The 24,234-nt window shown below is 36.6% G+C and overlaps 2 protein-coding genes and 1 long non-coding RNA gene across 9 annotated transcripts; 1 reads left to right on the top strand and 2 right to left on the bottom strand.

Annotated features, from left to right (window-relative positions):
- Nucleotides 1-734: 734 nt before the first annotated feature.
- fam3c (FAM3 metabolism regulating signaling molecule C) lies at nt 735-7,512 on the bottom strand. The gene is made up of 10 exons (XM_024284000.2): nt 7,359-7,512; nt 7,034-7,078; nt 6,857-6,961; nt 6,275-6,298; nt 6,072-6,195; nt 4,851-4,909; nt 4,713-4,763; nt 4,554-4,638; nt 3,746-3,872; nt 735-1,631 (listed from the first exon to the last, which is right to left on the bottom strand). The coding sequence occupies exons 2-10, from the start codon at nt 7,047-7,049 to the stop codon at nt 1,542-1,544; spliced, it is 681 nt and encodes a 226-aa protein (XP_024139768.1). The 5' UTR covers nt 7,050-7,078; nt 7,359-7,512; the 3' UTR covers nt 735-1,541.
- Nucleotides 7,513-8,654: 1,142 nt separating this feature from the next.
- Nucleotides 8,655-23,891, bottom strand: si:dkey-159a18.1 (sortilin). Of its 7 annotated transcripts, none has more exons than XM_024283849.2 (20): nt 23,628-23,891; nt 23,508-23,570; nt 23,349-23,425; nt 23,176-23,272; nt 22,512-22,679; nt 22,319-22,392; nt 22,155-22,201; nt 19,183-19,319; nt 17,520-17,603; nt 16,342-16,402; nt 14,617-14,769; nt 13,450-13,725; nt 13,194-13,368; nt 12,926-13,119; nt 11,291-11,483; nt 11,100-11,216; nt 9,390-9,528; nt 9,211-9,317; nt 9,026-9,146; nt 8,655-8,846 (listed from the first exon to the last, which is right to left on the bottom strand). In XM_024283849.2, the coding sequence occupies exons 1-20, from the start codon at nt 23,856-23,858 to the stop codon at nt 8,832-8,834; spliced, it is 2,529 nt and encodes an 842-aa protein (XP_024139617.1). In that variant the 5' UTR covers nt 23,859-23,891; the 3' UTR covers nt 8,655-8,831. The 7 variants fall into 7 exon arrangements, with proteins under 7 accessions (XP_024139617.1, XP_024139626.1, XP_024139634.1 ...); XM_024283858.2 differs by having other exon boundaries at nt 9,055-9,146; XM_024283866.2 differs by having other exon boundaries at nt 9,026-9,143.
- LOC112153716 lies at nt 16,321-23,776 on the top strand. The gene is made up of 3 exons (XR_002920528.2): nt 16,321-16,455; nt 23,486-23,529; nt 23,643-23,776. It is a non-coding gene; the product is annotated as an uncharacterized LOC112153716 (long non-coding RNA).
- Nucleotides 23,892-24,234: the final 343 nt, after the last annotated feature.

Below are 24,234 nucleotides of genomic sequence, written 5' to 3'. Positions count from 1 at the left end.
TCTCCGTAAACTAAATTTTTCAAAAGCATTAGCCTGTTGCTAAAACAGAAGCTAAACCCTAAATTAATCTTAAAAGCACCAGTAAATAATTAATTAGACAAAAACGTTAGCATGTTGATAAAATAGAAGCTAAACTCTACATTTACCATAAAAGGCCCAGTAAATAATAAATTAGCCAAAAATGTGAGCATATTGCTAAAATATTAGCTAAACTCCAAATTAGCATAAAAAACTGAGTAGAGGCCAAATTAGCCAAGAAAGATAGCTTGTTGCTGAACTCCAAAACACCCTAAACTTTCTCAGTAAATTATTCAAAAGCATTAGCCTGTTGCTAAAATAGAAGCTAAACTCTAAATGAATCTTAAAATGCCCAGTAAACAATTAATTAGCCAAAAACATTAAGATGTCGCTAAAATAGAAGCTAAACTCTAAATTAACCCACTAAATAATAAATTAGCCACAAACGTTCACACATTAAAGAGAAACAGGAAGTGTGAATAGTGTGAATGTGTTAAATCATTCACATAATAAATGTTAATGAAGTTACCCTTACTTTAAAAAATTACTATTTTATTTTTCTTCAGCCACCATGGAGAGATAAGAACCACATGTGGCTGCAGGTTGTAGACCCCTGGACTAAAGGAAATGTTTCAAATTTTAATATGTATTTAATGTGTATTCTGGGCCTGTTTTTTGCAGTCTGTAAAATGTTAAAAAAAAGAAAGAAAGACAGACACAGTTAAAAAATCATTTATTTTAAGAAATGTTAACCATTCCACTGTTTATTAAATTAGAATCTTCCAGGCTTGGGCTTTGTCCAGAGAAATATTTACAAACGTCACAGTGAACTTGGTGCATTTGCTTATCTAAAGCTTTTCACCAAAGAGTAGAAAACAGCTCAGAATGAAGTAGAAGACTTGGTAAAAAAAACAAAACAAAAAACAGTGTGAATTAAGGCAGGAGAAGGAAGAGGTAATACAAAGGTTAGCACCCTCTAACAACGCGGGCTTCGATTTAAAGCAGCTACAGTGCAAGTGTTTGACAGACGATCACAGGGAAATCTTTGGGCTGTAGAGACGACGGTTATCAATCGATCAAGTGTTTTCATGAGGAAGTGCAAGAAGATCTGAGCTTCAAGTTCCTGCTTTTCTCACAAGCTAAGCAGGCAAGTTGGAAAAAAAATAGAATGATTTGAGATCAAAAGGTGCAAAATAACCTTCAGGAAATCAATCAAAACAACAATTTATACTTCTGCATCAAAGTGCTGTGAATAGACACCGGCTGTCGACAGTGACCCGACTCGAAGGAAGAAACATGTCCGACTCTTTTCAGTCTGTGCTGCGGGTTAAAAAAACCTTCTAGAAGTCTGTGTGCAACTGAAGAGCGAAGCCACAGAATTGAACCCGACAGCGACCGTGTCCACGAGGCTCCGCACAGACGCAGAAGAATAAACCACGACTTTTTTCCTTTTTTTTTTCTTTTTTTTCTTTGAAGTTCCAGGAAATGGTAGGTGAGGCGTGCGGCTTGAGATGCTGCCGACATCAGTTCAGCCTCCTCGGTATGCAGCCCTCCATCTCCAGGACCTCTGGCCAGCCCTCGAATTTGTTGGTCTCTGCTTTGTTCTTGATGTGCTGCAGAGGGAAAAACACAAGCATGTGTTGACTGTACGACAAAAGCCTTCCATTCTCAGGTCGTCACAATGCTACGAAGGAATTGTTCTCGGTTCAATAAAGTTATTTAGACTTCGTTTTTATTGCTGCTCAACCCCCATCATGACACTTCCAGTGTGTTTAAAACATTAGCTACTGCGGTACGACTCGACTGAGTCCTGATTCTGAGAAGCAGCAAAGAGTGTGAAAAGAGTGTTACGCCTCAGTCGTATTTGGACAATGCTGCTGAACGGCGGTGACAGACGCTCGTCACCCGGTTTTAGCTGCCAAGAAAATGTCAAATCTGTTTAGTGGATTGTTGCGTGATAGAATTACTGCTTTGGTTGAGGAGTGTGAAGACAATCGCTCATAAAATAAAATAAACTTCAATCATTTCCCTTTCATTACATAATCAGGTACATTTAAACAACTTACTCCGAGTTTTATTTTGGAAAACTGCCAGATTCTGACTTAAAGCTGCTACCAGGATTGCTAAGCTACTAGCTTAAAACTCGGAAGCTAGCAAAAACCAAACAATAAAACGTATTTGGAAAGTTTCTTTGGGGAGAAAATATCCATTGAGGAAACCAAAGAAGAGCTTTCGACTTTAAAGAACAATAAATCTGCTGTTTACATCCAAAACTGGGAGTTTTCCTCCACATACGGAATTATAAAGACAGTCGTTCTGATGTAGCAGAACCTGCTCTGTTGGTGACGGACTCAACTGTTTCACACACACAGATAATAAAGTTTATTTATATTATATTTACAAAATACCAGTTTTACGTCAATTTATTTTCCTTTATTTATCCATCACACCTTAAAAGTTGGACGGAGCTGAAGCTAGCGACCAGTTGTTAGCCTCCACTTTAACTTAAAGGGAAAATCATTAAAGTTCAAACTAAATAAAGTTGCTGATTTTTGGAAATTTCTAAAAGGGACATTTGAGAAGTTTCCTACAGCAAAGATGAAATAGGAAGGCATCCAAGAAAATGTTCATTTGTGTAGAAAAAAATGAATGAAGATTTACGTAAAAACTAAATCCGAGTGTTAAAATAGATTCTATGAGGAAAATAAACCATGTTTCCTTTATGGAATTTTTTTTGAAAATCAGAAAGAAATGTACAAATCAACCACTTTGAATCATTGAATCTTCATAATCTATAAAAAAATAAAAATAAACCTTTTTTAACAAAATTTCCTGTAGTAGCATTTTATTTTGAAAATTTAGAATCTGGAACCTTAAAAATGCCAACTTCAAGCCGGTCCATGAAAATATTGTCTTATTTAAACCAGTTTATGGCCTGAAAAATGTTTAAGATACTTCATGAACCCTTTTTCTTTTCTTATTTGCAGATATTTTCTCTCATCTTTAAGGAAACGTTCAGAAATCCATTATTGGGTTCAGTACTAACAGTATTTACAGTAATAACGTCCCACTTTAAAGGAAATGGCGTTTCTTGTAGAATTTCTCTAATGATATAGAACAAATATTAAGAACATTAAGCTCAAAATTGTATTTCTTTATCCAAATGTCATGAATCGGGAGCAGACGAAAAAAGATCGTATTTGCGATGTAAAAAAATAAGTTTGGCGGACCACAAACTCCCTGCTCTGAGCAATGGAGAAGGGAAGAGGGGGTGGGGTTGCTCCACACTAAGTCCCGCCTTCATCTCAGAGAGGAATTTCTCATATACTGCTGCCACTCTGCAGAAACTGCCTTATTTTGGCTAAAAACAGCGTAATCATAGTTAATTTAAAACATGTTAGTTGCCTAAGAAAGTTCATCTGAGGTGAGATAACCACAAACGGGTTTTTCGTCAATAATCAGAACGATCTGGCTCATCTGCTGTCAAGTTACTCAGAACGAAAAGTGGATTGAGTCATTCAGGAGAAAACGGAGTGACAGCTGTGAGTCGGCTTTCCTGTACTCCTCAGAAGGTCACTGGACCAGTTTGTCAGATATGAAGTCGTCTGAGGAGCTCCAGAATCAGGAATTCCCAGAAGGCTTTTCTGTTCCAAACGCTGAGAACCTGAATACTTCAGAGCAAACCAAGCAGACGACAATAAAAGGGGGATTCGGCGGCTCCTTTTACCTGCTCAAATGGACTCTTGGTCTTGATGCCTTTCCCACCTACAAAGATCCAGTTATCCCGGAAGCCTAAATTGCCGACAGCCGAGCTGCCGAGCTCGGCGATCAGTTTCCGAGCTTCATCGTTGAGCCTGTGGAACAAAGAAGACATTATTCCAAAACCAGGCCTGCAGGGAAACGGTCAATATTGATTCAGAGGGAATCTTCAATGTGAGAGGTGTTTTAATTTAAAAATTACTTTATTTTGTTCATTTTTTAATTGAAAAAATGTATTATTTTATTATTATTATTTTTACAAAAAAACAAATAAAAAATCTTTAAAAATAAATACAAAACAGTAAGCATTAACAAATAAATTAATTAATTAGAAAAATAATTAATTAATTAAAAAATTATTTACTTTATATCATTTTATTTTCTTTTATTCTTTATTATTTTTTACTAAAAATATGTTATTAAAAAACAATAAAAATACAGAAAATAAATAAATTCATTAAAAAAATAAAAAGTAAGCATTAAAAATTAACAAATGCATTAATTAGAAAAATAATAATAAATAAAAAATAAAATAAAAATAATATACTTTATATTATTTTATTCTTTATTAATTTTTTTACAAAAAATATATAATTAATTTTTTTTAAATAAATAAAAAACAAAAATAAATAAATAAAATTTAATTAGAAAATATAAAAAAGAAAATAAATAAAATGTTATTATTTTTTTATTTATTATTAAAAAATATTTATTATAACAAATAAAAATTACATAAAATAAAAAATATGATAAGTAAAACTAAATAAGTGATTTACTTCGTTGCTGGATCGTCGAAGGAAGCCATCATGACAACCACCCCATTCTGAATCTCCTTCAGAAACTTGATCAGTGGAGCCACATCTGCAAAAAAGTTCCCAGAATTCAACTCAGCGCACATTTGATCCAATGTGCCTGAAACCAAAACAAATCCTCACCTCCACCCCACATGTCAAAAAACGCTGTCTGGATGACTTGCCCAGATTTCCCTGTAGGAGAGGGAGAAAAAAAAAGTTTTTTTTTTTTTTTAATGAATAAATACAGAAAATCCTCTGGTCCTTCTGGTTTTTAAGTACCATCGATCAGGGCGATGTTGATTCCTCTTCCCACATTGTTCTTGACGCCACTCATTATTCTATTAAAAAAAGAGCAAAAAGATCATGAGAACGGAGTCTTACGGGATCCAGAAGGAGAACCGCTGACATTTACAGCTAGAATAAAGTCTGTTCGAATGATGCGAGTGGAGGCGGAGCTTAAAACGACTCTACTAGTTACAATTTAACGACTTTTTAAACTGATTCTTTATATTTTTATAATGATTTCTCACACTTTATTATTTCAACTGATTGCCATCAAATTAAATAATAAAAAGTGACTTTTAAGGAGATTCTTCACTTTAAATAAACACATTTTTATCAAATCAAACAGGATTTGTTGACAGCGATAATAATCTGGCATTTCAGATTGGTTTATAAAATCATTACTTTAACATCAAGTCATTCATGCTCCATTAACAGAGACGTCTGGAGGCTCCGCCTCCTCCTCCTGCTGCTGTGACACAATGTCCCATTTAAAAGGCATTCTTTACACAAGGATTGTTTGAGCACAAACTTGTGAAATCTGATACTTTCCTTGAGAAAATGTACAGAAAATTTTCAATACAAACTTTAAAAAATATATATGGTTTAATGAAATAACAAATTAAAAGGAGGACTTTTGGGTTAATTTGATGCAGACAAACTATAAAAAATAAAAAAGATGTGTTTTTCTTTTGTCGTGCAATGTCACGCAAACAGAAAATGTGAGAGCTGAAGGTGAATTGTTGAGATGATGTTCAACCAGAACCAGCTCGAATGGAAATGTGACACTAAGCATTAACATCCACACAAAAGGCAGCTCTCCTTCATTCCAGGAACGTATTTACCAACTATTGACTTACAGCATTTCTGAGGTTTTTCCTTCAGTACATTACTGTTGAAACCTGAAACCCTGCGGTGTAAAACACAGTTTTCCATAAGCTTTAGATGAAAGGAAACAAAAGCTGATTTCAAATGACAAATTTAATTAATTTGTAGCCTCAGCAGGACGGGGAGATTTCAAGGAAACGGAGGGGGGGAGATGCACGTCAGCAACAGTCAAAGCATGACTCAGCATGAATCACAACTGAGAGCACAGCAAAATAAAATAAAACTAGAAAAACTCCAACGCTCAGAGAAGTAAACCTTGGACGACAGCTCTTTGAAGGCCGGCGACAAACCTTCGGATTACATTAAAAACAGACCAGTATCTCCACTTACAAGTGGTCTTCGAGGCACATTCTGGGCCCGACGACGCTCGCCGCACCACTCGCCATCTTGAAGGCAAAGTGTTCAGGAGGACACGCTTTGGACAGCCCGCATTTGTGTTTGACTGGTTTTGACGCTGCAAATACAAAATCAATTTTGTTACAAGCTTTGACTTCTTAAAAAAATTAAAAAAAGAAGAATTTGGGAATACTGACCCATATTTGATGGCAGGGATCTAGCTGAAAAAGGAAAAAATATATTTATTTTAAGGTGTAAAAAATGTACACAAAAATATAGGGACGTAGTAACTTTTTTTTTAATTATTAATTACATAATTTTCTTACTATAGGTTATTCTCCCGTTAAGACACCATTCTGAGTTGCATTCTCAACATTAAACTCTTCATTTCCTCATATTTATAAGTCACGATGCTTTATCTTACTTTAGATCATGTCAAATCCTTCTCGTCTTTAAAGGTTTACTGAGAATAATTAATAAAAAAGGTACAAAATATTAAACACAAGATTTTTAAAGCTCTATTCAATTAAATAAAAGATAAAATGGGGATAAAAACGTTTTATTTTGAAGTTTTTATCATAAGCGTCCACGTTGAACAAATCCCCTTCCCAAAGCAACATGGGTAATGTAGTTCTGGTGAGAAAAAATTGTATCCTCTTTCCCTGATGCAAATTAATAACCTTAAACACAACAAAACTTATGGAAATTGTTTGAAGTCCTGTAGACGGACTTCTTTGTTCTAATAGAGAAGGGGGAAAATTCAAGCTAATGATACTTACAGATGACATTTCCTAGTTTAAAATCGCCATTTATCTCCAGCAACTGGAACGCCAAAAATGCAACAAGGAGGAAGGCTGCGATGAGCGTTACAACCTTCAAAATACCTATAAAATAAAAAAAATATTAAGTCAAACATCTTCTTTATAGCTTCTAATAGAGAAAAAAAACTAACTTACCGCCAGGTCTAACCATCTTGAAGGTTTCAAGACAAAATTCCCCACCTGTAGTTAAAATAATAATAATTTATTGTTGCTAGTCGGACCTATTTTAGCGGAACACAAAATTAAACTTTAACAGAAAACGGGCTCCTAATGTAACAGTTATCGCTTCATAGACTAGTTAGCATGACTTCTAGCATGTTCGTACTAAACGTGACGTACGTTTTAAAATGTCCTTGCTTAAACTGTCAACATCATTCTGCCACATACGACTTAACGCTCAATTTAAAACTTTTTTATATCTACGAATTAAAGAATAAAAGGACAAAAATATATTTCTTACGTCTGTTCTCAGCTCGATGAAAACAAGTTCACTGATAAGCTCGGTCCGCCGACAGTCCCGACTCTCCTTTTCCTGCCCTGACAGCTGAGATATAGAGAGAAACAAACGCAAGAGGTGTCACTCTGTTCCGAAATTCAAATATGCAAAACAGTCGTATGTGCACACGCTGCAGTAAAACAGGTTTGGGTACGAAAATGCCGTGAGCGATAATGACAGCGTGTTATTTTTTCTGCTGAATCTTCATTGCCACTTAAGCTAAATTTAGATGTTAATGGGTGTTCTTTGCGTGCCTTCTTGCTTATTTGTAGTACACTTTTAATTGTGGACCAAGTAGACAAACTATTTTTTCAACTGAACTTCTTTTAATACTCTAATCCAAATATTATGTATATATATTTGTATTTTTAAAAACGCATTTAACTTATTTTAATTTGATGTAAAAAATCTTGAAGTGACAGAAGCTCAACTTATTCACTTAATATGAAATTCAAAAAGGTTATTTAAGGAATATAGCAAACCATGGTGAGACAGTAATGTGTAAAAATGAGTAAGACTGGCCAACGGCATTTTTCAAAACTCGTTATATTTGTTTTGTAAGTACCTCAGAGATTACCTAACAGGTCTTAAAAGTTTACAAGCTACCAGGAAGCTCCAGAAATAAATACTTCATGGTTCATGTTTATCAAAAGGAGCAAGTGATTATTTTATTAAACACTTTGATTTAACCACGTGGATGTAAGAGGATAGATTTGAATTGACTATTTTTAAGCAATTACGTGATTGTTGAACGAGTGAGATATCTGCTATGAAATATGTATAAATGATCTTTGATGGAATTTGCTTCTTCTTCTCTGTTCATTTTCGGATCAAAGCATAGTTTCAAAACGCCGTTTGTCCCTCTAGTGGCCACCTCTGAGACCTACATTGATTAAGGTTTTTTGTAACTAATTTTTCACCCCTGATGTTAGAATTATTTTTAATCAAAAACATTTTTAACAAAAAAATATATTTAAAAAATATATTTTAAAGATGGACAAAATTAGATAAATGTTAAACTGAAAAGTGTATTAGAAAAGCACCTTACTCCATAAAATTATTTTTTAAAAGTATAGATATTATTTAAAAAAATCCTGTAAAAATTTTATTAAAAAAAACTACTAATATAACCAAGTGAACAAACAACAACAATGTTTTTAATTTTAATGCAGCTTAAAAAAAAGATTTTTCGGATTTAATTTTTTAAAGCTCACAAAACAATAACAAAACAATACAAATACAATAATCATAGAGACAAAAGACAAGTTATGATGTGTGTTTAATAAATAAAAAAGAATAACTTTTATTTTTAATCAATTTAAAGTTGAAATGTTGACACAAAAGGACTTCCACGAACACAGTGGGACGTTTCCAAGAAAGCGTGGCTTGCAGTAAGTTTTCAGTGCAGTCATCTCTTCAGGGAAAGTAAGTTGTGCGTCATTGAATCAGATCCTACAAAAAAAGAGAGAGGAAAAAAAACCATATAATGTTGTCACATCAAGTCACTAGAGGTGAGCTAAATAAAAAAATCAGTTGCACTGCACACACAATGGGTATTTCAAATAAAGCAGAGAACATTTGCACACTTAAGCTGAAGTTCATCAATGAAAACGCGCCATAAGGTCTCTCACATCATGTGATTGATGCTGGTAGATTGTACCATTGCTGCTGGCAGCACTCTGCAGGTCCGTTGTGATGCAGTTGTTGTCATCTTGAATGCGCAGGTTGGAGAACCGATACTCAGGTACCCTGCTAAAAACGAACAAAAAATTAAATAAATAAACAAACGCATGAAGCAGAAATCCATGAATCTCACCTGCTTCTATAGACCACCCTCCTGACTACAAGAGCCGCCGAGATAACCACTGTCAGGACAATAACGGCCGCTCCTGCGCACACCAGGATCAACACCAGCCTTTCTTTCTGGAGGATATGTTCACAAGTTGACATGAGAGACTAAAATTAGCCGACACGGTGCATGACTGAGCCACTGACCGGGGTGTCAAAGTGGGAGACTTTAGACGGTGACGTGGGAGGAGAGCTGGTGCTTGGTGACGCACAGGGATGGACTGTCTGCGCCGAGAGGCGAGGAGCAAACCCTCCTTCACACCGGTCACTCGGGACCTTTCTATACCTGGAGATGTAACAATCAGAAAATATAGGTGCTGTAATGATTTATATCCTAAAGTTAAACCAGTTGAACTTCAACCAATTAAAGACTCAGATTTGGTAGTTACATACGGTAATGTCCTTTTTTAATTCACCAACGGTTTGAAAAGTGAACATGAAGGAGAAATTATGGTTTGTGTCCATCTGGAATTCTATGACAAAACGTCTATTATATTGGAATAGAGCTGTAAAAACGGATTCTCACTCCCGATTTGTCATATATGGACATGTGGTTCGGGCCCCCGCCATGTCACTCTTTTATTTTTTGGGTGTTCCCAACTTATCGCTTTTTGAAATGCTGACTGTTCCTATTGAATCATGGATTGGGACACGGTACCAGACGTGGTACCAGACGTGGTACCGGACACAGAACCAGTTTCAGGGTAGGGTACCACCAGATCCACCCCTAGGCTGGATAGCGGCCTAGGCGAAAAAATGAATTTGGTGCCCCCTAGGTGATTTTTGAATTCGTAACAGGTTCCAACTGGCTCAAACCGGGTCACTCTGTATCTAGAAGCCAATTAGCCAATATGCAATAAAAAAAATTGGGCCATTTCACCTGTTATAAGTGGAAAGAAAATTAATAAGATCGTCAGTTAAATTTGTCTTTTCGGCCAAAATGCCGGGAGGGGGGAGTGAATTTCAAAGTAATTTTCTATAAGTAAACCATACAAACTTCTTCTTTGAACCTGTGTTTCCTCCTCTTCCTGTTTTCATCCTGAAGTTTTAAAGAGGCGGCAACATCGCGCGTCCCTCTGTTCCACCCAACCCAGCTTTGATAGCAGCAGCTACAGGTCGGGGCGGGGCGCTGCACTGCAGTTATTGATTTCATCAAGTTATTTTATTTATGTTTTTAAATTATTAGTTTTTCATTTTATTACATGAAATGAGTGGTGCATCAAACTGTTTCACAAAAAAAAGAAAAAAAGTTAATAAACAATCACTGTGATTTGGCGCCCCCTCAAACAAATGGTGCCCTGGTCGGCCGCCTAGGTTGCCTATGCCCAGGGCCGGCCCTACGTACCGATACTGGGGTAGGGTACCTGTGCGGTACAAGTGAGCGTTCCATTAAAACAGGGGTCCCCATCCTTCAGGACATTGACTGGTACCGGACCGTAGGGGTACCCTAACCTAGTACTGGTACTCTACCCCGGTATTGATACTCTACCCAGAGTACCTCATCCAGTACTGCGTCCCGAGTTGGGGCCCTGTTATTTGATGGAAACAGCCACCACGTCAAAACACAAATTGGAGACACCTAAAATGTCAAAAAGTGGCGCGTAGGGGGCCCGAACCATATATCCATAGATGACGAGTTGGGAGTGAGAATGTGTATGCTATAAATGATAAATCCTAAATCCTGGAGAAAGATTCACAATATTTTACCACTCTCCCCACTGTGAGTACATGCACTAGTATCAGGTAGCAACAGTCTAGTGTGAAAACAGTATCCTAAAAGGCATTCAAGAATCCACATTCAGTGCTTTCTTGAACACACCTCCCATGTCCAGTGTGTACGTAGCATAAAACATTCACCCTGTTGTGAGAAGCTCATCTTCTTGCCCATTCAGACACATTTCCAACGTTTTGTTAGTAGCGTCTGGTTGCTTCACACACTCTGAGGTGTTCACGTGGCGATAGAAGCCGTAGTCACTGTTTGAAAGGAGACACATCTCTGTGACTGAAAGGTTTCTTTTTTATCTTTCAGAAAACCAAACCTGACTTACCATATATAGTCCTCTCGGGTACACAAGCAGGAGCTTTGCTTCTTTTTTACCACAAAGTTTCGCCCGTTTCTGCAAACAGACTCTTTCTTTAACCTCCTGTAGGTCTCCTTTACCCCCAGTACACAACCGTTAGTCTCCGAGTCCTTTTCTTCAGTGGAATGAGCCAACCACTCTTCATAGTCGTCAGTCGTACCTGTTAGATACAATTCTAAGTTGTCACGTTTTTTATGAAAAATACAAAGTTAATTGGCTTTTCCGTATACTATATTTTTCTGGAGAAAGATTCAGGGTTTTATTGTATAATTTAGCCAGGGGTGGAACTTATACTCTGGAGAAACTCATATATGCTTTTTGATTCTTAATTATGCATTTTTATTGGCTCCTCTGACTTATACTCCCATGTAACTTATACTCCGGTGTGACTTATACTCTACTACGACTTATACTTTGGTAAGACTAATACTCCATTGTGATTTATACTCTAGTGGGACTTATACTCTGGTGTGACTTATACTCTGTTGCAATTTAAGCTTCGGTGCAACTTATACTCTGGTGTGACTTATACTTCTTTGCGACTCATACTCCGCTACGACTTTTACTCTGCTACAACTTGTACTTTGCTACAACTTGTAAACCGGTGTGACTTATACTCCTTTGCGACTTACACTCTGCTGCAACTTGTATTCTGCTCCGTCTTATACTCCGGTGCAACTTATATTCCTTTGCGACTTATACTCTTGTGCGACTTATACTCTTGTGCAACTTATACTCTGGTGTGACTAATACTTTTTTGCGATTTATACTCCGGTGTGACTTATATTCCTTTGTGACTTATACTCTGGTGCAACTTATATTGCTCTGCGACTTATACTCAGGTGCGACTTATATTCCTTTGCAACTTATACTCCGGTGTGACCTATACTCCTTCGCGACTTATACTCCGCTATAACTGATACTCCTCTATAACTGATACTCTGGTGTCACTAATACCCCATTATAATTTACACTCTGGTGCGACTTATACTCCGCTAGGATCTATACTCCGGTGTGACTAATATTCCACTGCAATTTATACTCTAATGAGACTTATACTCCTTTGCGACTTATACACCGGTGTGACTTATACTCTGGTGCGACTTGTACTCTGATGCGACTTATATTGCTGTGCTACTAATACTCTGGTGCAACTTATATTCCTTTGCGACTTTATACTCTGGTGCGACTTATATTGCTGTGCGACTAATACTCTGGTGCGACTTATACTCTGGTGCGACTTATATTACTGTGTGACTAATACTCTGGTGCGACTTGTACTCCTTTACGACTTATACTCCGCTATAACAGATACTCGGTGTGACTAATATCCCATTATAATTTATATTCTGGTGCGACTTATACTCCGCTGCGACCTATACTCCGATGTGACTAATATTCCATTGCAATTTATACTCCAGTGTGACTTATACTCCGTTGTGATAGTCAATTAGTATAAAGTACTGATTAATTGACTATAAAATTAGTTGTCAACTATTTTAATAGTCAATTAGTTGACTAATTGTGGCAGCCCTTCTCCGTTGCGACTTATACTCCGGAAAATACAGTACGTGTTATTGTTTAAATGACATCTTGACTCACACTCTCTGGTAATAAGACTCTGGAAATCAATGGTGACGGCCACCCACATTGGCTGGTTATCATCTTCAGGGCGGAACCCCCAAACACTGACAAGCATGGCATTAGTGCCTGGCTCAGAGGCCAGGCCTGCAAAGAAGAAGGGCTGCTCTGTGAAGTTATACAACTTCCAGCACTGGCCTTCATCAGTGGAGAATCTGAGGAGAAGAAGGTTGACGTTCAAAAGCACAATATTTCATTCACACTCAATTAACAAATTTGGTGAAAGCACTTGATGGTCTTGACTTGTCCTTTATGTTGTGCCTCAACAGCCACAATGAGGCCCCCAGAGTCCAGGATGCTGTAGAGATGGGGGCCCTTCAGGGTCCCCTTCCAGCTGTAACCCCCGTCTGATGACACAAACACATCTGGGTACTGCGATGACGACAGAGAATCCCCTACAGTCCCTGGAAAAGAAGAGAAGCATCATGAATTGGAGCAGCAGGTCCTTCTGGATGCAAACGAAGTTTTTAGTTGTGAGAAGTTACCGTGTCCAATGACAAGGCCAACAGCGGTTGGCTCAGACAGAGCCAGCATAGGCACTATTCCATTCTTTCGACTGTGTTCTCCGTGAATGTGTAGATTGCACTGAGAGAGGAAAAGAAAACACAAAGATGTGGGAATGTTGTAGCGGAGAGACCGCATGTATCGATGATGCCGTCCTACCTTCTTGACGTGAGCTTCACAGTCTACATTCTCAGGTTTGTCAAGCTGCCTCCAAGCTCCTCCTCTGTTGAAGGAGATGACGGATCGTATTCGCCCATCTGCAACAGATATACATTTATCTTTTACCGATATTCAAATTGAAAATCAAACGCAACAAATTGTTCGCTTCTCCCTTTTTTCCTGCAGGTTTTCAGTCAAACAGATGTTCACAAGTTTGGCCACTAGGTGGCGATCACACTTTAGTATTACAGCTTATTCCAGAAGAAGAAGACAGTATGAGTAAAAAACAATGTTTTAGACTATCTTTAACTATATTTCCTTAAAATAGTTTATATAAAGCTGCCCATATTGTCAGCAATGTATGTTTAGGTTGACCGAGCGTTAGCATTAGCCATCTTATGGTGAATCCCATTAAACGTTAGCATCAAGCTAGCGGACTTTAGCCTGATGTGCTAAATTGATTCATATTTTTATGAATCGATTATCGATCTGTTAAGCTTAAATCGATTTAATCAACCCAGCCCTATTATTCATATCTTAATTTTGAATAAATTAAAAATTATTGAGTTTAAAAGGAAACTTACATAAAAAATATTCACAATTTCTAGATATTTTAATCTTTTTACAGTTTTTAATAGCTAATTTTAGGTCATTTTTTAATTTCTGTCTAGTTTATCTGAAGACATTATTGTCTTGTTAATGTAATACTGATCTATGAACAATTTAAGGGGTAAAAAAATCAAATTTCTGGAATAATACAAAACTCCTGACAATAGCCAATCATGAGTAATTATTGCTTTACTAATTTGATTTTAGCCTTTAAAGAACAGGTTTTAAATCTAACTATAATCTTTGAAATATACTATAAATGAAGCAAAATCTTACAAACTATATAATTAAGAAAATTCCCTTGAAACTAAAACTTTAGGATTTGAGCAAAAACACATATTTGAAAGTCAGTGTGTTCAAACTTGGATGAACGAACTCACCCACGTCTAGTTTATTGGTTAGGTAGGCTCCTCTCAGGGACGTGATGTTGGTGAAGTCGCTCCTCCTGTGCCCGTCAAACAGGTGGCGCTCCAGCGACTTGGAGAACAGAATCCCGCGGTCGTCTGAGGTGTACATGGTGCCAAAGTAGGTGTCTGCCATGAAACTGAAAGTCATTTATTCAGAGCCACAGAGACGTGTGAAACACACAAAAGAAGTCCTACTAAAGTTATGTCTCCAAAAAGACTTTACAAGTGCATTGTGGGAAGTGTAGGCCATATTTGTATCACCGTTTGCAAGCAAACAAGTGAACCAAAACGGTCGACATCAGCATCATCAATCAAACTCGACGTGTGTGCTTCATGCGTGTCAGCTGGAGGCATGAAAGTCACGCCCATGTGGGCATGTGCGTGGTCATGTTACGCTACAGATCTAATCGTTTTGCAGTGAAACTACAAACTCCCTTCTTTGAGATATCAAAACCACTTTTTACCCATAACTCCTCTATTTATCACAACTCTATTGTAGTAAACTGTTAACATTTTTGAAGTGGAAAGTGATAAAAGGTAGAAATAAACACTGTGGTGTTGGGATTGGACCCCAAATGATTTGTCAGCAATTCAGAGGACTTGCGAAACGAGTTTGGTCTTATCTGTTGAATGTTTCCATTACAACACACACACAAAAGATGATGAGAGCGCAGCAGCTCGTCTGAAACTGCAGGTCAGCTTATTATAGGTTTCTGTGCATGCAGGTGTGAGGTATTAAACCTCAAAATGACCTGAAGGCCGCTGTCAGAGCAACACGGGCATCAAAAACAACACAGCAGATTCAAGCTGCGATAACATGACAAAATCACTGAAAACAGCAAAAATTATTCAAGTATTTCCAGATAGTTTTACATTAAAGTTTTTACTGTTGCAGTTTTTCTAAAGTTGCTCCTCTTTCTTTTTGTTCATAATGAAACATTGATATTTTCAATAGAACCTCAAATATTGGAGGATTACTTGAATTTGTTGTTTGATTTTTGAACGAGCTAAAAGAAGAAAATGAAAACATTTAACCATGACAAGTGTTGAAAAATCTGTTACAATTGGTAAGGTTGCCTTATGTTATTTACGTAAAATTGTGCTAAGCAGCTTTAATTTTCCTTAAAAACTCATTGTTTATAACATATTTTCTGCCCTGTAGTTCATCATCATTCCACTAGGGGCAGCAGGACGGCTTTTCCTGCTCATTTCAAAATGGCTGCTTCCATGAAATCTCAAAACACTTTAGGTGGGAAAAAGATTTAGCTAATTTTCCAAACTTTAAAGTTAAAACAACTTATCTTTTGTTATTTAGTTTTGAAAATAACCACTTCTTGTATTGAAAAAATGAAAAATGTGTTGATTATTAGTTCTTTATAATACAGTTCCACCATGTTGAAAATGTGTGGATCAAAGTTAAGATGGTAGATAAATATGAATTTTTTTGGCATCTTTAACTTGTATTATTGAGAGCAAACGCTAACGAAGCTCCCAATAAATCATAATTTAATCATAATAATTTAAATCTATAAAAATAAAAAAACATCAGAATTTTAAATAAATGTTACATTTATTGTTAATTATTTGATGTTGTGGCCTACAGGGTTAAGAATCAGTGTGTGATGAATGACTTAAAACAACCAGACTCTTCTGTAATTCACTTTCTTTTACTACAGAGGAAAAACTATTGCCTGATACCTCCTGGGTTGTCCACGTGCATGAAGAGCATGTCCTCATCTCCGTCCAAGATCGAGTAAAACTGCAAACGGGCACAGAGAGAGAGAGAGAGAGGAAAAAAAACAGTAAATACTGGTGAGAAAACTCTGCATTAGCAATATTTTTGTATGACTAATTTAATCTTGGGCTTAAAGCTTCTGTAGTTCGTTTGCTGTGTCAACAGAACGTGAGGGCATTTCATCAGAATAAGTTGGCTTTGAAAGCAGAAATGTGGACACTCTTGTTTTCATGATGACACAATGTACCTTCTGGTTTTGACCCTGAACTCACAATACGATTGAAGAAGCTGAATAGCTAAATAAGCTGTGAAGTCAAACTCCAACCATCTTTAGATTTATTGGAAAAGTATTCCAAGTGATTTAATTATTATTGTACTATTCAATCATTTATCCATATCTCTCTTGTTGCAATATTGTTTGGCCAACTTATCTGAAAATAATCTTACTTTTACTAAATTTGTTTGTTTGGCCACAAATTCCAACCCACTCTTTCATTAGATACTTACATTTTTTGTATTGCTCAATCAGGGCAAGTATTCTAACAATTTTAAAAACAATTTCATCAAAAAAAAAAAAGAAAAAATCAACTTCACTCTTATGGCAAGTCCAGACAGTCCATCTTTCTCCTCTCCATAAGTCACAAGTTTGGTTTTCTTTCCGTTACCGTGGCAACAAATTATTAAATGAGTTTAAGTTCTTGATTTACTAAAAATAGCCTAAAAAAGATTTTTGATCTCAAGGTATAACAATGGGGTTTGATTTTGTTTAAAATATAGTTTTTATAAAATCAATTTGGAATTGTTTGCTTCATGTATTTTATTAAATTTTTTTACAGAGGTGTGTTACCATCTGTTACACACCATAACATGATTTTACTTTTTGTATTTTTATGTCCTTTTCATGTGTGTAAATAAATAAATCAAATCAAACTATGATTATGGTGTTTTTAACCCAAAATTAAAAAAAATCTGTCATTTTCTAGGACATACTTTCTTGAGAGCAGGAGTAGTTCATTAGTGTTTGCCTTGTGGGCAGGGTAAGCCCGCCCCTACTTTCCATCATCCATCTTCCACTCTCTCCTTCTAGCTTACAACCCCTCACAACCCCGACTTAACATGACTGGAACATTTGTTCTCTCACCTGCTCAGTGGAGGCTGATGGCAGTAACGCTTGGCTGAAGGTTTGTCCTTGGTCGGATGAAAAGTACATGACACGTGGGGACCCCTAGGAGAACAGTAGGGGTCAGTACAGGGAGGACGTTTTGTTACATCACATGTGTCAAAGTCAAGGCCCAGGGGCCGGATCCGGCCCTCCAGATCATTTTATGTTATTTTGTATTAATGGCCTGATGTTATCTTGCACTTATTTCTGACTCGTATAATTTTGACAAAATATATTTTTATGGAAAGTAAAATATTTAAAGTTATTCTAAGGTTTAAGTTGATTTATTCTGGAATCATATTCCTGCCTTTTTAATATTCACGATTATGTTAAAAAGTTATGGTTTTAAACTTTTAAAAATTTGTATTAATCTAGCTTTTGGAGGATTTTTCCATTTACTAAGATTTTTTAGGCTATTTTGGAGTTTGCTAGCAGTTCTGGCTAATTTAGGGTTTTTTTAGGCTGTTTTGGAGTTTAGCTAATATTTTACCTACATGCCAGCTGTTTTGGCAAATTTAGGCTTTTTTAGGCTGTTTTTAAGTTTAGTTAATATTTCAGCTTCATGCTAGCTGTTTTGGCTAATTTAGGCTTTTTTTGGCTGTTTTTAAGTTTAGTTCAGCTTCATGCTAGCTGTTTTGGCTAATTTAGGCTTTTTCAAGTTGTTTTGGAGTTTAGCTAATATTTTACCTACATGCTAGCTGTTTTGGTTAATTTAGGCTTTTTTTTAGGTTGTTTTGGAGTTTAGCTAATATTTCACCTACATGCTAGCTGTTTTGGCTAATTTGGGTTTTTTTGGGGATATTTTTGAGCTTAGCTAAAATTTTACCTGCTAGCTGTTTTGGCTAATTTAGGCTTTTTTTAGGCTGTTTGGGAGTTTTGTTTATATTTTACCTACATGCTAGCTGTCTTGACTAATTTAGGCTTTTTTAGGCTGTTTTGGAGTTAAGCTAATATTTCAAGTACATGCTAGCTGTTTTGGCTAATTTAGGGTTTTTTAGGCTATTTTTGAGCTTAGCTAATATTTCCGCTTCATGCTAGCTGTTTTGGCTAATTTAGGCTTTTTTTAAGCTGTTTCAGAGTTTAGCTAATATTTCACCTACATGCTAGCGGTTTTGGTTAATTTAGGCTTATCTTAAAAGTTTTTGTAGTCTGTTTTGGGGTTAGGTTAATATTTACACGCTAGCTGTTTTGGCTGATTTTGTTTGTTTTGTTTTCTGTTTTTTTTAGGCTTAATTGAAGCTTAGCTATTTCTACAGCTACTTTTTAGCTGTTTTAGCTAACCTAGGTTTTTGTTTTAGTTTTTTAGGCTAATTTGGCGTTTAGCTAATATTTTGAGCTAGCCTATTAGCTTCAGTGAGCTATCAGCTTCAGCGTCTATGAAATTCAGCATCTTTAGCTATCAGCACTAGCATCTTTAGTAGCCTAATACAGCTTACAGCATTTACACTAACATTATCACAGGTAATGCTATTTATTTAGTTCATAGTTATGTTAAAAAGTTACAATTTTAAAGTTTTAAAAATTTAGTTTTACAGTATAAACGTTTATCCTGTTCGGTCTGCGACGTAAGGATGTTTTGGATTTTAGCCCCTTGTGCGATGGAGTTTGACACCCCTGTATTACATGAACTCGATCATCTCACCGGATCCTCCATCACAGAGAAGAAGAGAAACACTCCAATGTAGCCAAAGCTGAAGACGTCCTTGTGGATGATGGTGAACGTTTTTCCCAGATCGTGCGTCCTCTTTAGCACCAAATCTCCCCTTTCTTCCGCCTCAACTAAGGTTGACAGGAAATGTGGTTAAAAATGACTAAATAAATGGCTAGAAACACCTTTCCATTATAGAACCAAAAAATGCAGGATGTAGTGATACGACAGGTGAAGTAATGAGATCTGACAATCGGCAGCTTGGCATGATTTATGAATCTTAAACTCAAACGACCCTAAAAATGGCAGCTTACAGTGTGTAGCCTGAATGGAAATTTCTCTGAAAACTGTCTTGGATCACGTCCTGTACCCCAGAAGCTCACGGCACTACAGCTGTTCAGCATTAAACAGCATCTGCTTCATATAATGCCTCTTTATACCAGGCTTTAGATCCAGACTGGAAAATAAAAACCTTTCATTTTAGAAGCCAAAGGGCATAAAAAAAGAAGAAGAATCCAGACCAGAACGATTGTTTTGCAGTTTTTGAATTTGACAAACTCATAATGCAGATGGATTATTTAACTGTAAATCTGTATCAACAACATCTTTAGCTGTCACATCATAGCAGAGAGAGTGTGGAATCTAACCACAGAAATGCTTTGATGAATGCGGATTCCACAGACCAACATCGCCTTCAGCGACAAACGTCAAATGTCAGCGCTGGATAAACGTAGAGCAGGTTGTAAGGAGGCGATGTGAGTGTGAGAAAATGAATGGAGCTTTTCTTCAGGTTGAGTTTGTGCAAAGCTGTGCAGTGCAGCTGAGATTCTTCCTGTCTTGTAAGACAAGTATTTTATTTTCTATGGTTCCAAATTTAGATTTTATGTCTATTCCATTTGTTCATGCCATTTCCCCCAAAAATATTCATCTAAGTTCCTTGTTGTTTTTTGCTCGGAATTGTAATTTTCTGTAGGAGTGGGGGAAACTATGGAAGCCAAGAAGGGCCTTTTTCTTGTGGTAACATTTGCACAATCTCCGTCTGACCACAGTTAAAGGAATCCATTATAAATTGATCAGTTTTTCTGGTGTTAATGTTTTCTCTGACAAACTGCTTCTTTTCGTTTGAATTGTAAAATAATAATAATCATGTAAATGTTTTTTTTCTCATAATAACATGATAGTAGATGTCGTTATCACAAGAAAAATACAAGTTTTCTCTTGATATTATCAGGAGAAAAAAAACAATTGTTTTCTTGTGATAATGTAATAATTAGATGTCATTATCACTAGAAAAATAATTGATTTTCCATGAAAACGTGATAGTAGATGTCAATATCACTAGAAAAACACTTGTTGTCTTGTGATAAAATAATATGAGATTCAGCTACATAATAGCTGTTTTGGCTAATTTAGGCTTTTTATGCTGTTTTGGAGTTGAGCTAATATTTCAGCTACATGCTAGCTGTTTCAGCTAAATTAGGCTGTTTTGCAGTTTAGCTTATATTTCAGCTACATATAGCTGTTTCAGCTAATTTAGGCTTTTTTAAGCTGTTTTGGAGTTTAGCTAATATTTCAGCTACATGCTAGCTGTTTTGGCTAATTCAGGCTTATCTTAAAAGTTTTTTTAGGCTGGTTAGAAGTTAGACTAATATTTACACGCTAGCTGTTTTGGCTGATTTTGTTTTTTTAAGTTTTTTAGGCTTTTTGAAGCTTAGCTATTTCTTTCAGCTACATTTTTAGCTGTTTTAGCTAACCTAGTTTTTTTTGTTTTATTTTTTTAGGCTAATTTGGCATTTAGCAAATTTTTTGAGCTAGCCTACTAGCTTCAGTGATTTCAGGTATTATCACTTTATTATTTAGCATTATCACAGGTAATGCTATTTATTTAGTTCATAATTATGGTAAAAATTTACCTTTTTTAAAGTTTTAAAAATGTAGTTTTACAGTATAAACGTTTATTCTGTTTGGCCTGCGACGTGAGATGTCATTATAGTCAGAAACCACATTTGTTTTTCGTAATAACACAAAATTAAATATCGTTATTTAAAAAAAAAAAACCCTGTTTTCTCATGATAACGTGATAGTAGATGGTGTTATCCTGCGAAAAACACTTGTTTTCTCATAATAACATAAAACTAGATGTTGTTATTGCGAGGGAAGAACTTGTTTTCGCATGATAATGAAATAGATGTCATTACCACGAAAAAAAAAACAACAGTTTTTTCGTTATAACACGAAAGTAGAAGTTATTATCGCTAGAAAAAACAATTGTTTTCTCATGATAAGATAGTAGTTAGACAAATCTAGTTTTCTCATTATAACCTGATAGTAAATGTTATTCTGACAAAAATTTTGTTTTCTTATGATATAATATGTCGTTGTCGCGAGAAAAAACGTGTTTTCTTGAGATAGAGAAGTTGTTGATAGTATCACAAAAAATAAAGTTTTTTATGTAATAATGTGAAAGTAGATGTTGTTATTCAGAGAAAAAAAAACTTGTTTTGTCATTGCAATGTAATAGATGTCGTCATCAGGAACAAAAAAAACACAATTAGTGTCAATTTTGTTATTGTTAGAAAAAGGAGCTTGTTTTCTTGTAATAACCCAAAAGTAGATGTTGTTTTTACAATAAAAATGATTGTTTTCTCATGATAACATAGTATAGTTTTTTTTATCGTTAGAAAAAGCTTGTTTTGTCACGATAGCATGATAGCAGATGTCGTTATAATAAAAAAAAAATGTTTTTTCTTATGATGACGTGATAGTAGATGTTATCACAAGAAAACAGGCAGTCGATTCTTGGCTTCCTTTTGTTTAGTGTTCCTGAAGGGTGTCTGCACACTTCCTCTTTTGTGCACTTCTGCATCTGCAACCGGAATTTTTCCCAATGTTTAAATGCATGTTATATTTTTGTCTTTGATGTTGTCAGTTTTAATGCCAAACAACACCTTCCATGTGTTTCTCACCTGCATCTACGCGACTGCAGCCGAAGAACAAATTGTCGCCTGCCCCCCTAAAGAAAACAAGAGTTTCCATGTGTCATTCATTGTTTTCCCCTCAGAACATGTTTCAGATTAGAGCTTTCCTGATCGCCACACACTGCGGGATCCAGTTTCCTGTTTATTCTCACCATAAGAAAGACTTCACTCCATCATGAACCTTTGTCCACGCCGCGCCAAAGTCCAGAGAGAGCCAAAGGCCGCCCTGAGAGTCAGGAAACAGGAATGTTTGCTTTGCCTTTGAGGTGTGTTCTTAATGAGTGAACCATATTCGTATCCCAGCCAAGAACTCAACAAAGAGGGATGCAAAATGCTAAAACTCACGTCGATGCTCAGAGCTGCTAGGTAGTCGGGGTTGGAGAAGTGGTACGTGATTGGCTGGGCCAGGTGAAAGGGCAGCTGGATGAGCTTGAAGCTCGCGCCTGCATCCCTGGAGGTGAAGATAATCCCACCTGGATTGTTAAGGACAGGTGTGTCTGCAGTCAGGATTACCTGGGATTCAACAGTAAAAAAAAAATATGAAGTGAAGCATCTGCTTTTTGTCAAAGAAGCAGAAAAATTCTAAATTTGGTAGCGTTTTTGAACTGTGGGAAAGCAGCAATAAAAGGAGGATGGGAAATTTCAGCATGAAGGTCTCAGAGAAGATTAGAACCAGATGACTCCAGCTGTGCTGTGCTGTCTGCTTTCAACACCGTCTGTTCCTTTTACACCAAATTGAATGAATCTGTATCTTTAATAGAAAGTGGTTGCTTCAAAAAATTACCTTTTTTATATAAAATTAACAACAGATTTTGCATTATTTTGTGTCAAGTTTAAAAGTTCATACCAGTTTTTTAGACAGTAAATCTGTGTCTATCCATCCAAAACAGATGTGATGTCTTCACACTTGTTGGGCAACATCTGCTGTTCTTCATCCAAGTGACCCAACATAACATAAATTTCACAAACTCTGTTTGACCCTTCCACTGCCTCTTTTTTTCTCACTCACGGAGATCCCAGGACCAACACTGACTCCAAACTCCTCCTTGATGAAGGTGTGGTTGATGCTCTGGGAGATGTCATGGAAGGACTTCCCATAATCGATGCTAAATGGGATATAAAAAAGAAAAAAAAGTATGTTTTTGATCGATCAGGATCCTGGATCAAGGTGATAAGACTCACCTGCGGTAAAGGCGTGATGAGCCTCCTTCCTGAAAAGACTCAAGAGGAGAGCTGATGGTTGACAGCACCAGGATGACCTGAAAGATGTTCAAGTGAGTTTTTTTTGTAATAAAAATATTCATTTTTATCACTTTTAGGATGATTTGTACAAATACTCACTCCAGTATCATCGCCCACCCAGGTGAGAATCACATAGGAGCCATCATCTCCATTAAATCCTGTCTAAGAGATGATTTAAACATTAAATTATATTTTTCTTTATAAATAAACCCAACTCACCTCGTGTGTGTTGAGATCCAGAACCACGTGCTCAGCTGGAGTGAGGGGGAGACGACAGGAGGTGAAGGGAGGACCGTGATAGGGGCTCGAACGGCTGGCTTCCCTCCTGGGACGCACGCGTGCACGCCCGCGAGCTTCATCCCGGTGGAAAGCTGCGCTCTTCCCCCAAAGGCTGCTGCTCTCAGCGCCGAGGAGAAGCCCGAGGAGGACCCACGCCTCACCGGGGATCATCCTGAACAATGTGTGTGCGCGCCAGCCGGAGGAGCTGCGCTCTGAAGGCAGGTCAGGTGGGAAGGGTCATTTACATAAGAAGTGCTGCGCTCAGCGGCGCCGTCAGCAGGTGCTCCTGCCCGCATCCAGGTGACCTTTATGACTCCTGAAGCAGGGATGGGGGCGGGTCCCCAAACCACTGGAAGATTCATAAAAGTCTTTAAATAATCCAGTTTATTCCTGATAATTAAAGGTTTTAATCCAGTTTGGTTATAGGAACATTTAAACAGCTTGATTAGATTTAAGAATTTGTATATAATTCTCAAATGTAATTATCTGAAAGTGCATTTAAACTTAAGGAAAGTAAGAAATATATATATATATATATATATATATA

This window comes from Oryzias melastigma, linkage group LG23 (genome assembly GCF_002922805.2).
Source record: "Oryzias melastigma strain HK-1 linkage group LG23, ASM292280v2, whole genome shotgun sequence".
NCBI classification, from domain to species: Eukaryota; Metazoa; Chordata; class Actinopteri; order Beloniformes; family Adrianichthyidae; genus Oryzias; species Oryzias melastigma.
The sequence above is the reverse complement of the archived record's forward strand: the minus strand, read 5'-3'. Positions and strand labels throughout refer to the sequence as shown.